Genomic DNA, 14,303 nt, shown 5'->3' with positions numbered 1-14,303 from the left:
ATGGGAAAACGTATTGCCTCAAGTGGGACCCTCACTCGAGTATAAGCCGAGGGGGGCTTTTTCAGCATAAAAATATGTTCTGAAAAAGTAGGCTTATACTCAAGTATATATGGTAATATACCGTTTAAGAGATGCGGTGTGAAAGGGGTTTTACCTGGCAGACCCGTTTTTGGAAACGTTTTCGAATACAGGGTCAAAGCCAGTTATGCGGTCTGAAAGCAGCATATTATCCCTGCATTGTTAAAATACCTATATATTTTTTCATCTGAAGCTTATCATACATTCTCTTGTTAAGGTAAAGTATTTGCAAACTCTTAATCACTGATACAAAGGTGTTATATCTATAATATTGTCAGTCCTGAAATAACTACTACTGGTATTAAGGAGGAGACATACAGGGGGGCAGAGGGTGGGAGGGGGTACTAATTACCTGGGCCCAGGTCTGATGGAGGGGCCTAGTGGGGGTCCAAGGACTTCCCCCATTATCTGCACTCAGGAGCTGCAGCTGCTCTAAACCCAACACATGCAGCTGTGTGCTGAGCTGCTGTTTGCAGTGTGTCCACTTTTCATTCTTTTCAGAGTATTTGACGTATTTCGAACTGTACATCAGGTACCTAGCAAGGTTTTACTAGACAAAGCTGGAACCATTTATATTAGGGATGGCCAGCAGTGTTTTAGCTGGAACCATTGAATGGTTATAAACTGTTACTATCTGTCATTGATGATTCCACCTATTAAATAGTTGCAAATGCGTGGAAGAGGCTTTGCAGGAGAATAAGTCAGAGGGCAATAAATTCCATTTGCGCATGCATGGCGTGGCTACCACTGGTGACTGGTGCTATTCTCTGCTGAGGACAGAAGAAAGCTGTAACCAAGAAGCAGTATTACTAGTGAGTGTTGTAGGCAGATCCATCTCGCCATTCACTCCCTATACCAGCACAATAAAAACTTTAAAAACATTGCCATTGGCCTTACACCCACCATCGATGGCTGGAAGAAAACATATCTGGATTCCACCATCGATGGTTCAAGTATTTAACCCTGGTCATAAACCATCAATGTTTTTGAAACATTAATGGTTGATGGCTATCCCTAATTTATATGTGTCTGATAATGGAAGCAAAGGTACTTGTGTATTATCTGGGCGCCCGACATATAGCATCGGATGGCACTAGTTAAGGCATGCGATGCGATTGCACCCAATTTTGAGCCTTTCCCGGGCGGAGTGTACAATTTTAATATCGCATGCCTTAACTAGTGGCATGCGATGTGACGCAATTATATCCGATATTGCATTGTACAGGCACCCTGATGCCTGATTACAATGTTAAATACACCCCCAGACCCAATTTTTCATTGTACACCCACCCTGATGGGTGATTACTATGTGAAATGCCCCCCCCCCCCCCCATATAGTGTGGCGAGCGCAGCGAACCACCGAGCCCGAAGCGTGGTGAGCGCAGCGAGCCCCACGAGGGGACGCGTATTACTTCACATGTATTCCGCGTCCGCTCGCCACGCTTCGGACTCGGGGGCTCGCTGTGCTCGCCACACTATATAAAATCTACTCCACGCTGAAGTGAAAAGTAGGGGTATGAAAAGGTCGGAGGACGCGTACCGCCGCCCCTCGGGGGCTCGCTGCGCTCGCCACGCTTCGGGTTGGCGTTGATAGTGGGGTGGCGTTAACAATGGGGGGCCATTTAACATAGTAATCACCCATCAGGGTGCATGTACAATCAAAAATCGAGTCTGGGGGAGGCATTTAACATAGGAATCAGGCATCTGGGTGCCTGTACGATTAAAAATCGGGTCCAATCGCGTTGCATCGCATGCGATATGATTGTATGCAACGCGCAATGAAAAAAATCGGGCGCCCAGATAATACACAAGTACCGAAGCAAAATATTAGGCTGGTACTGCATTTTTTTCCAGTGGACTGTGGATGTACATGCTACATAAAATGTGCAAATGCATATTAGGAGTAAATCAGAAACATGCTACTTCAAAGATAAAAAAGAGAAGGGGCGATATTAAGGGTCCTGCTGCCCCTAGGCACAGCATTATTTGCGATTCCCCCAACCCCTCTCTCCCTTTAGAGAAAAAGAGAGAGACCGGGGCCTTCTTCCTCCACCCAGTGGGCGGCCTTTAAACTGTTTTGCTTGTCTGCCATCCATCAGGCATCATCTTCATTCTTTATGCGGTAGGCAGCGGCAGGGCCGGTGCAAGGCACCGGAGCGCCCCAGGCGAGTCGGGCTGGGGGCGCCCCGGTGCCGGGGGGGGGGGGGGCGGGGGGGGGGTACCTTTCGTTCGGCGCTCTCTGTAATCAAACCTGGCGGCGGAGGCAGCGGGGGTCCCTGCAGTCTATTAAAAAGCACGAGCGCTATCCGCCGGGCTATGCGGAAGCGCTTCTAGTGTGAAAACACTGGCAGCACGCTGATTGGCTGCCAGAGTTTTCACAATAGAAGCGCTTCCGCATAGCCCGGCGGATAGCGCTCGTGCTTTTTAATAGACTGCAGGGACCCCCGCTGCCTCCGCCGCCAGGTTTAAATAGACAGGTACAGGTACCCGGGCGGCATTTTCCGCCCTCCAGTGGCCGGCGCCCTAGGCAAATGCCTAGGTTTGCCTAGTGGTGGCGCCGGCCCTGGGCAGCGGCCTCTAAGTTCTTTTGCATGGCTGACGCCCATCTGGTTCTTCCAGGCATCTTTTATCTTCAGGAGCTCTTCATCACTCCTCCTTTGCCATCGGACTGCTTCTCTAGCCTCGCACTGGCTAATATTAACCAATGCAACTGGGCAGACTGCTGAGTCGTGATTGGTTCGCTGCAGTACCATTTTTGAAAATACAAGATGGTCATGCTAGAGGGGTTGTTTCTGTGCCGCTCCCTCTTGATGCTTACCATATGTGTGTGCTTGGTTCAAACTTGTACAGATCAGGAGATTGTAGCTTGAGGGTAGGACTGGCCCTCAGGGGTACAGGGACCCCAGTGGGGCCCACACCTACTCCTCTAGGGATCTGGTTCCAGACTGTGCATTTGAAGTCAAACCTCCAAACTGTCCCACTTTCACAGTACTGTCCTGGGTTTTTGGGACGTTCCCACACCCCGCCCGGGGCCAGCAGTGTCCTACATGTACTAAAGCAGAGAAGAAGGCCTTGTGATGTCACAGAGACTCCGCTACAGCGCGGGCCACTTATCCAACAGACAGTGTCGGGTGAGCAGCGGCAGAGACTGCAGCATTGCTGGAAACAGGTGAGTATGTGTGATCAGAGCCGGCCATAGGCATAGGCATACTAGGCAATTGCTTAGGGCGGCAGCCTATGCCTAGGGGCGACAGCTTTACCAGGAGTTCTGAACACTTACAGTATACTTTTCTGACTGCCCACTGCCCTGGCACTGCAATCGCAGGCTCGCAGCTACTGCACAACTTCCACCCGGCCAGCCGTGGTGCACCCCCACGTGACGCTCAGGACTCACGCAGCCCACGCTGACACTGACTGTCCTGCCTCCACCAGCCGTCACAGCACGCACTAGGAGAAGAAGGAGGGACAGGCCAGTAGTCAGTGTGTCATGTTCCCCTTCCCAGCTCCTCCTGCTCCAGCGGCGTGGGCGCCAACATCACATCCCAGGTGGCGCAGTTTCAAATTTGGAGATTCAAGCAGCCAGCCAGCATGATAGTGCAGTCTGTAACGCTCATAGAACTCAACTTTCCTGCAAACTTCCCTTATGCTTTCTTTATCTTTGTCCAAACTAAGGTAAATGTTGAAATATGTGTATACTAGCTGTTAATGACCCACCCTGTACATACTGTATGTATTTACTATAAATTAATTTATTCAGTGAAAGCTGGGGGAACTCTTGGTAAAACATCTATGTTTAGCTTGTTAGACAGCCAGTGACCATAGGAAAGTGCAACTTAAATTTAACATCATACTCCTTGCTTACATAAGACATCTTTTTGTATCCTCATATTCTGCACTCACTCATAATTTTTTAGACCTGACAAAGCTGACATACCCTTTTATGTAACCAGTAGTCACCCACTTTCAATTAACCTGAAAAATGAGGACTGCCATTGCTGTTTGTGCAGGACACAGGGAAAGTTTACAGCAGCTTGCTCAGTCATCAGTCTGCTCAGAAACTCTTATTGGGAACTCGCACTGTTACACTCTTCCTGAACAAACCATTACCTCTCTGAAATAAATATCATGCTGGCCTGTTATTTTTGGTGTCTAAACTAGTGATGGCTAACCTTGACACTCCATATGTTGTTGAACTACACATCCCAGCATGCCCTGCATCAGTTTTGGCATGGCCAAATAGCAAAACTGTAGCAGGGCATGCTTGGATGTGTAGTTCAACAACAGCTGGAGTGTCAAGGTTAGCTATTACTGGTCTAAACGCTAAGTTTGGTGGTGGTATCATCAGCTAGGGGGCACCAACAAAAATCTAGCCTAGGGCCTCAAATTGGATAAGGCCGGCTCTGTGGGGTAGATTTATTAAGCTCGGTGAAGTGATAAAGTGTCTGGGTTTTATCACCATCCAATCAGCTCCTACCTGTAATTTTTCAAACCAAGCCTGTAACTTCACAGTTAGGAGCTGTTTGGCCGGTGATAAAAAACAGACAGGTTATCACCGAGATTAATAAATCTGCCCCTCAGTGTGATTGAGATGTGTAAAAGGAGTGATATTAAAGTTTTACTTTTCACGGTGTGTGTGTCTTTTTTGTCATATTCTTTTTACAGGTGACCTACAAGACCCAGCGGGACCATTAATACCATCATGCTGGGTCTTGTAGCTCTCCTGTAAAAAGTAATGTGTTTTCATCTTTTCTTTACACACATTCGCCCGGGGTCCACACCCTGGGACGCCCAAGACAGTCCCGGGCTTCAGTCCTAGAAGGGTGAACCCTGGGGAACCCCTTTATTGGAGGTGGGTACCCTGCTCCCCCAGGTACCCCTGGTGCCAGGGCTGACCAGCCTGACCAGCCATGATGTTCATGTGATGGCCGGGGAACCTTGCATAAAAAGTGTCCCCCGGCTGTGTCATGATACCACTAGCTGTTGGAGCCTGGTGCTGGTTCCAAAACACCCCTACACTTTTTGTCCTCCGGTCTAAGAGCCTTCCATGTCTAAAAAAAATGCACATTATCATTACTAAAAACCACACACCTAAAATGCGCACATTTTCGTGACTTATAAATCTGATTTTGGCTAAAATAATGCACCATGGCCCTTATTCAGATCTGATCGCAGTACAAATTTGTTCTCAAAATGGGCACAACCATGTGCACTGCATGTGGGGCAGATGTAACATGTATAGAGTTAGATTTGTGTGAGTTATTTTGTTTATGTGCAGGGTAAATACCGGCTACATTACTTTTACACTGCAATTTAGATTTCAGTTTCAACACATCCCACCCAAATTTAACTCTCTCTGCACATGTTACATCTGCCCCACCTGCAGTGCACATGGTTTTGTCCATTTTGAGAACAAATTTGTACTGCGGTCAGATCTGAATAAGGGCCCATATTACATTTGCGATTTTCAGACAAAAATCGCAAATGTGGCATGTTCGATATGGTGTAATTTTTAAGACACCTAAAAAATCTCACCCTATTACATTTCGCCCATTATGTCTTGTATAGATGGTAAAATCACGCCTTATTATTAATTGATCTGATGCCATATGAATGCATTCTGAGCAGATTCTTCTGATATGAATCATGCTGTTTGAATGTCTCTTATAGATAACTTTAGCTTGACCATGTTTATTTTGGATCATGCTTCTTGATCCTGTTTCAACAGGGACAAAACAAACAGGCATTGTGCAAATAGTGAAATCTGTAACTGAACAATAACAGTTCCAGATGAGACTGAGACATCCTCATAATATGCATTGTTTTGTTACCTTACAGACATCTTGTCTCCAAAAAGCAAAAAATGACATCAAATGACATCATTAAATTAGTTTCTCAGTAATAACTTATGAATTAAGATTGTTTTTATTTAGGAGAAATAAGAAATGTCCAGGTGTCTAAGCAAAATGTTTCTTAGCCATAGTGCTTACGCTTAGCTATTATTTAGTTAGGACTCCTAACAGCCCCCCTTCCACTGTGGGACACTGCCAGCCCCAGACGGGACAGTCTGTCCCCCCCCCCCCCCCCCCCCACACACACACACACAAAAAAAAGGGTCAGTCCTGCGAAAATTGGGAGGTATGAGTATTACAGTGTCTCATATTTGATGTTATAATATTGTTATTATACTATTGCTATCAGGGAGGGATAGGGGAACACAATATTTCTGTTGTCAGCCTTGTTTCCAATTGCATTCAGTAAAGGGAATCGCAAGAGGAATAACACGGTAGTAGAAGATAAATAATTAATCAATAATCACTATAACAAAGCTGCAGGCGCTATACAGAGGAACTCTCTATGGAGGTGAGAGTTCCTCTGTATAGCGCCGGGTAGTGCTGTCGGGGCTGAGGATGCATCTGTGAGGATCTATGGGGATCCCCTCTGCACACTAGCGCTGAAGGCTTCTCTCAGGGCACAGCGTGCAGGGACTGGGACGTGGAGCGCAGGGGGACACAGCCAGCCTGGAGGCTGATGCTGCTGCCAGAAGAAGACAGGTGCTGAGCGCACCTCTTCAACAACTGGAGCTTCTGGGGCGCTGGTGAGTGATATCATCACTCTGTGCCTCATAGACAGCGCACATGGTAGGAAGGACAGCATCTGATACATGTCTGCTGCATGTCTCTCCTACTGCTTTCCCCTTGCAGTACCACAGCCTGCTGCAGTGGATACCTGCCACTATTTCAGTACAGATGGTGGAGTATATCGTTAACGGCCTACAGAAAAGCGCATCATTAATATAGCGCGTACACACTAGATAATATGCTTCTGCCTGGGACGCACAAGCATTCAGGGAGACAGTTGGGGTTAGGGCAGAGCCGAATTTCCCATTAGGCACGTGAGGCACCGGCCTAGGGGCGGCACATGTTTGGGGGCGGCACTTGGATGCCTGTGATAGTACTGTCAGCCCAAAATGTACCAATAACTGCAAAATATCCACTGTATTGTAATATATTCCATCTTAAATAGAGTGTAAATGGATAGGACATGCAGATACTGCCCCTATAAACTGTCCTACTTAGTAAACATTATTGTTGTGCCTAGGGGCGCCCTCCTCCCTAAATCCGCCCCTGGGTTAGGGGTTCAGTCATGCGTGCGTCTCGTGCACATAGGGGGGTGTGGGTGCAAGTGCATCTCATGCACAATAAAGGATGCATTTGCCAGTGCTCCATGTTAAATACTGGCAAATGCCTCCATTTTCAAACCCGCACTATCCATGTCATCCCGACCTGTTCGGTACGTGTCCTCCCGACCTGTTCATACCCCCACTACCCATGTCGGTGTGGAGTTGATTTTATAAAGTGTGGTGAGCACAGTGAGCCACCGAGCCCACAGCGAGCCCCCCCGACGGGACATGGAAAACGAGTCCGAAGCATGACGAGCACAGCGAGCCCTGCGAGGGGATGCAGAATACAAGTAAAGTAAATACAAGTAAAGGCTCGCTGCGCTGGCCACGCTTCGGGCTCGTTTTCCGCATCCCCTCTAGGGGCTCGCCACACTTTATAAAAGGAACTGTGGGGATATGAACAGGTCAGGAGGACGCATCTTGTTCCCAAGCTTCGGGCTGACGTTGATAGTGGGTGTGTTTCAGAAACACATTCACACCTGTCATGTCAGGCAGGTTAAAAATAGTCAATGGTTCCCACGCAATGTAATAAGCGGTGACACAAACTGACTACACTAACTGCGTAACGCTGACTGACTACACTAACTGCATAATGCTGACTACGCTAACTGCGTAAGCTCCGGTTAGCCGTGAACGTACACACAGTCACAGACACAAGCAGACTACGCTGGCTGCGGGAACATGACGCTGATGCTGACAAGGACACTACGCTGACTACATAAGTGGTGCTGTGAAACTACACAAGTACCGAAATTATTTATAAAATAATTAACATATACATATAATATCTAATGTTATAATATTTGTTATAATCATGATGTTCAGCAATTTGAGATAACAAAACAAAAGTAAAACACAGGAAAAGCATAATTTGTAATAACTGTTCTGATCATATCTGGACTATTAAGGTAACAAACAACCTGTGACTATACAGCTATTGTGGGACGACACGGGGTATATATTATTTTTTTAAAGGTCAATTTCCATCTAATTTAGATCAACGGAAATCAACTAGAGTTGGGTTTACAAGGGTCAAATTCGTATTTACTAACATTTAGTAATGGATATCAAAAATGATCTGATACTAAGAAGATTTATCAAAGCATTGAGGGCCAGATGTTTCAAGCTTCAAAATGTGATAAAATGGAGAGTGATAGACAGCCAATCAGCTCCTGTCATGTTACGGGCTTGATTTTAAAAATGACAGGTAGGAGCTGATTGGCTGGTGGTTTATCACTCTCCACTTTATCACTTTTTGAAGCTTGATACATCTGACCCTTTGAGAGATAAAGTGGAGAGAGATAAAGCACTAACCAAACAGCTCCTGTCATTTTTAAAACACAGCCTGTAACATGGAAGCTAGAACCTGATTGGTCAGTACTTTATCTCTCTCCACTCTTTGAAAAATACCCCCCTAAACAGGTACATTTTAACAGTGAAGCGGACCCCTGTGCAGACTCCAGCTGGGCCTCCTCCTCTCCGTGCTTCAGCAGGCTCTAGCATTTTGCCAGTCTATTGCACATGCCCAGGTCTCCAGAACCATGGTGCCCGCCATGTTCCAGTGACTAATTTGGTACTCTTTACCTAGAAGGGCGCCCATCGCGGCCATCGCGGGCATCGCATGCACTAAAAAATCGCATGCGATGCGACCGATGCGATGCCCGCGATTTCCCATAGGAAACAATGTTAAATGTCCCAATTGACCCGATTTTCCTGTTCAATGTCTCAATTGACCCGATTTTTCCATAGGAAACAATGTTAAATGGCCCACAGAGGCCAAATAGGCACCCTGAAGTGTGAAATGGCCCCCACAATTGTTAACGCCACCCCACGATCAACGTCAACCCGAAGCGTGGCGAGCGCAGCGAGCCCGCGAGGGGCGGCGGTACGCGTCCTACGACCTTTTCATACCCCCACTATCCACATCGGCGTGGAGTTGAGAATAGAAAGTGTGGCGAGCACAGCGAGCCACCGAGCCCGAAGCGTGGTGAGCGCAGCGAGCCCCGGGAGGGGACGCGGACACCTTCACAGGTATACGCGTCCCCTTGCGGGCTTCACAGCTGTCCGCGTCCCCTCGCGGGGCTCGCTGCGCTCGCCACGATTCGGGGGCCAATTGTGGGGGCCATTTCACACTTCATGGTGCCTATTTGGCCTCTGTGGGCCATTTAACATTGTTTCCTATGGAAAAATCGGGTCAATTGAGACATTGAACAGGAAAATCGGGTCAATTGGGACATTTAACATTGTTCCCTATGGGAAATCGCGGGCATCGCGTCGGTCGCATCGCATGCGATTTTTTTGGTCGCATGCGATGCGACCGACGCGATTTTTTTTTTCTAACGATGCCCACGATCAAAATCGTGGGCACCCTTCTAGGTAAAGAGTACCACTAATTTTACTACTGTGCTTGCGCTTTTGCCATTTTTGGCTGTGATTTTTGCCACCACTTCAGCATCCGATGCAGAATTCCAGAAAGATAAGTATAAAACATGGGTGCAGTGTGTTTAGCCCCCTGGACTCAAGCAGTGTGTTTAGCCCCCCTGGACTCAAGAGATTGACTCAAGACACGTTGCACCCGTTATAGAAACGCCTATGCCCTTAGATTGTGTATTTCAGCCACGAAACCCAACATTGATTGAAATTGTTTTGAAATCAATGAAAATAGATAAAAATGTGTAAATTCTCTAAGTTACTACAGACTGACAGCATTCTTGAAGTTCCACAACTACAGCCAAGCTATTGCATTTAAGTTCTTACCGTGTTGAAATATGTCTGTAGCTCCAATGGATTCTCACAGCTGTCCAGCATCCTGGTGACATTGCTGGCACTGAGGTGCCCATTCATTCCATAGGTGCGCAACACTGCCTGGATGAACTCCTGCTTCATGGCTGAATTGTTTTGTGCTCCCTGGGAATGAGCCATCCCTAGCCACACACCTGCAGTCAGGAGTAGGGAACCCCACATACCTCCAGAGTTTCCCCAGGAATTCATATGAACTAATGGGTGCTGGATAATTAAAACTAAGCTACAGTGGTCACATACAGGTTGGTGCCCAATTATACAATCAGGCTAGGTGGCTACAGAATATAAACAAAGGGTATACACACTTATACAGTGTAATAGCTGCTAGCATTGAGATCTGTGTTGCTCTCTCACTGCACACAGATCTATGGCTCCTTGTTGACAATTCTGTGCCTGTTGGTATCTGGCTTCTTCCACGTGGTGTCTTTCAGCACTTTCACTAACCGCTGTTTGCTCAGCTAGTTACTTCGGTCTGAGGTTCACTCCCGTCAGATGCCAGATGATACAAGCTGTCTTCTGAGCCTGCAGGAGATAAGAAACTTGTGGTTTTTTTGTATTTTTTTTTTTTTTTATCTACCTAATTTGCATACTCAAAAAAATCCCCCCAGAATATATAATATAAATAATATCTCACAATTAAATAGCATAATAACAAGCAAAAGTCCAAATATACTACAACCTACAACTGCAAGAAAACATAGTTATTCAGACCTCACTCAATGCAAGGATACAGGTTTGTTTCTTCAAAGAACTCTGTGTACTGCTTGTTCTATTCCTCCATGTCCGATGGGGATTTTCTTTCTTTTGACTACTTCAGATATTGCCTGGCATCATGTAACCGGTAAATAGAGGCACGCCAATTTCTTCCAGACCTGAACTCTTTTAATGGGTTATTGTGGAACCCAGCACTACAGTACAATGTTTCCTTTTTGCCTTTAAAACTGTGTAGTGCATAATAGGTTTGGCTGGTTGTTGTCTTAACATCTATAATAATAGGTTGAGTACTATGTAATATAGTACAAAACATTTGAGGAAGCTGGTGTAAGGTTTGCAGGTGTGGAAGGTAATAATGGAAGCTCCATAACTATGTGAAATACTAGCACACAGCTAAAAATACTAAACAAAAGCAAATAAGAAGACTGTAAATGAACCTATATGGTTTCATCTTACTCAGTTTAATCTACTGTGTATAATGTATTTATTTCTGAGATGTACTCTACATTATGAGTTAACTCATGTACAATATGGATGCAATTCAGACTTGAACGCAATGTTTATATTTATCAATATGCATTATTGTATGCACCTTTGTGGCTGGCCTGCGCCTATTTATTTGCTGGGTTCTTAAACAAAATTTTTTAGGAAGAAAAAGGGTAAATGGGAAAAATACTTTGCACTGACTTCTTATTTGATCGCATAGATGTGAAACCAACATATGTAAATATTACTCGGACATTAGGGGGGAAATTTACTAAAGGAAATTTGTAAAAAAATAGGTGTATTTGTATCCAGAAATACACTTATTTTTGACATTTACTATACCAAAAATATGGCACTTCGTATTAGTATTGATGTGCTATCAATGGATAAACGAATTGCCGTATTTTCGAGATAGTAAATGTCAAAAATAAGTGAATTTCTGGATACAAATACACCTATTTTTTACAAATTTCCTTTAGTAAATTTCCCCCCTAGGTAGTTGTCTACCAAGCAGAAAACTTAGTTGGTGGTGTTCCCCAGAGCCTTGGATGCAATTGTATTAATTCATTAATAAGTCATCACAGTAAATTGATTCGGTATTAACCTATTAATGTGTTGGATTTGCGTGTGAGTTGAATATATAAAAAATCACAATCCATCTGTTATTTAATATATAGGTCAATGACCCCCTTTCTTTATACAATGTTCACCGTAAATCGTCCCCAATCATAAGCAGCTGTATGGTCTAAGATTTTAATGCATATCTAATAAAAAAGTAAATTTTAAAAAGTTATAAGTAGTGCCCCAACAAAGAGAGCCCTCTTTCTTCTACCCCCTTTCCTACAATTCTTAACCGGCACTTGCATAAACCCTATACTATTGTATGTGCAAAATACACTTATAAAAACAGGCATAATTACATGTGTGTGTAACTTGGCATAGCCTACAATGAGAGCACCCCATTGCAGTCTACATAAGCCCTTACATGTGGAGATGCGCTGGGTTTGTGTATGACCATGAATGGATGGGCCATAGCTGCATATGCACAGTCATCAAAGCAGCAGAAATTAAGGGCTAGGTAGGTTTTTGTATGGGGTGGCAGCTATACCCTAAGCACAAGTATAGGACTAAAGTTAAGGGTATGTCTAAAATTTCTGCAATTACTGATGTTTATTTGTTACATTTGTGCTAAATTTAGGCTAACAGACATTCAAACAGAGGTATACAATATTCATAGGATTTATTAAATAAGAGGTGCGTAACAGCAGAGGGAGAGGTAACAGCAGTAGAAAGAAAGAAGTATGGAGCAGATGTATTAAGCCTTAACAAGAGATAAATGCAAGGGTGATAAAGAGAGATAAACGTCCAGCCAATCACCTGCTAACTGCCATGTTACAGGCTGTATTTGAGAAGGGTCAGTAAGGAGCTGATTGGCTGGACGTTTATCTCTCCTTATCACACTTGAATTTATCTCTTGTTAAGGCTTAATACATTTGCCCCAATGCCACTGTATAGGTCATTGGTACGACCTCATCTAGAGTACTGTGTTCAGTTCTGGAGGCCATATCTCCAGAAGGATTTAAATACATTAGCGACTGTACAAAGAAGGGCAACTAAAATGGTGCATGGCCTACATCCAGTGCCAGATTAAGGTCTAAATGGGCCTGGAGCTGGAAATTATCAAGGGCATATTATGTGCAATAATAGGGGTTGTGGCCAGCACTTAATAATGTAAGGGGGGGCAAGACCAGTGTTTAGGTGGTCTGCTCATGGGTGTGTCTCTATTTGTGTAAATACTTTCAACTAATTATATATGCACGGAAAGAAACGGGGGCTGGCATAGGACAAATGCAGGGAGATATATTGGCGGGTGCCCTCCAAAGGTGCTCCCACAGTATGCCAATGCCCTAAGGTACTTGCGGGGTGAGGCGCCAAAACTTGGTAGACAACATTTCAGCACCTTTTATATTGTCACCTAAGTTTACCACACCATATACCCCATATACTAATCATGCAACAAATCAATAGTAACCCCCTTATACTGTACTTGCCTCTTACACATTATGCCACATGGAATGAGCCAGAATTCACACTATGGCACACGGATTGAGTCAAAATTCACGTTATGCCACACAGATTAAGGCAAAATTCACATTTTGCCACATGGATTGAGCCAAAATACACACTATACCAAACAGATTGAGCAATAATGCACAATATGCTTCATAAACAGGAGCATTGCGCGCAAAAGGCACGCATTAAAAATTTACACCATAATGCCCATTACATGTTAAGCTACACACCATAATGTCCGTTGCGTATTATGCCAAACACCATAATGCCTATTAAAAATATTGCTACATTAGTGCTGCTTACCTATATGCTCATTGCCAGGGGCTCCATGCTCATTGCCAGGGGTTCCATGCTCATTGCCATGTGGGATTGCACGCTCATTGCCAAGGGGGAATACATGCTTGCAATAACTGGGGGACAGCCGCCACAGGACAGAAATGACAGCCATTGACAGCCAGGCAGAGAGCAGGGGGCTGCCCGGCTGTATTCAGAGCAATGCAGGTCCCTGCTATTTGAAATAATACCCCTTTCATACCAGAAAATGCAGGGATTTTCCCGGGCTGGCCCCCGATTACACCGGCTTAGTCCCTGCATTTTCTGGTGTGAGGAGGAGAGAAAACTACCCCCCCCCCCCCTTAAACAACCAGCTATATCTTCGGAACCAACTGACCAATTTACATGTTGGCTTCAAGTGATTTTGGTCCCGTGAAACTGGGCCATTTGGTTCCAGTGAAATTTGTCCTCAAACTACATGAACAGCCATGAAATTACATTTCAGAAATGAAAAATATTGGTTAACCCACAATATCTCTAGAACCAATGAACCCATATGGACCAGATTGGTCTGAGATCAATCTCGAGCTTCTGTGATGCCGCTTGAACCAGGTGGGGGTCGGAAAAAGCGGGTCCCATGTTATCCTATGGGGAAAACGTTCCAGCTTTGCTTGGCGGTATATCCGGTTCCCGGAAG

General features: G+C 45.1%; 1 protein-coding gene across 1 annotated transcript in view; it reads right to left on the bottom strand.

Moving 5' to 3' along the window:
* Window positions 1-10,536, bottom strand: part of SLC39A8 (solute carrier family 39 member 8) — a 76,817-nt gene extending 66,281 nt beyond the window's left edge. Inside the window, exon 1 of the mRNA XM_083179022.1 lies at window positions 10,016-10,536. Coding sequence (XP_083035148.1) covers window positions 10,016-10,249 — 234 coding nt within the window. The 5' untranslated portion in view covers window positions 10,250-10,536. The remainder of the gene's footprint in view (window positions 1-10,015) is intronic.
* Between the last annotated feature and the right edge of the window lie 3,767 nt (window positions 10,537-14,303).

This window comes from Crinia signifera, chromosome 1 (genome assembly GCF_055691185.1).
Source record: "Crinia signifera chromosome 1, ASM5569118v1, whole genome shotgun sequence".
Lineage (NCBI taxonomy): Eukaryota > Metazoa > Chordata > Amphibia > Anura > Myobatrachidae > Crinia > Crinia signifera.
Note: the sequence above shows the minus strand (reverse complement) of the source record. Positions and strands in the feature narration are given on the sequence as shown.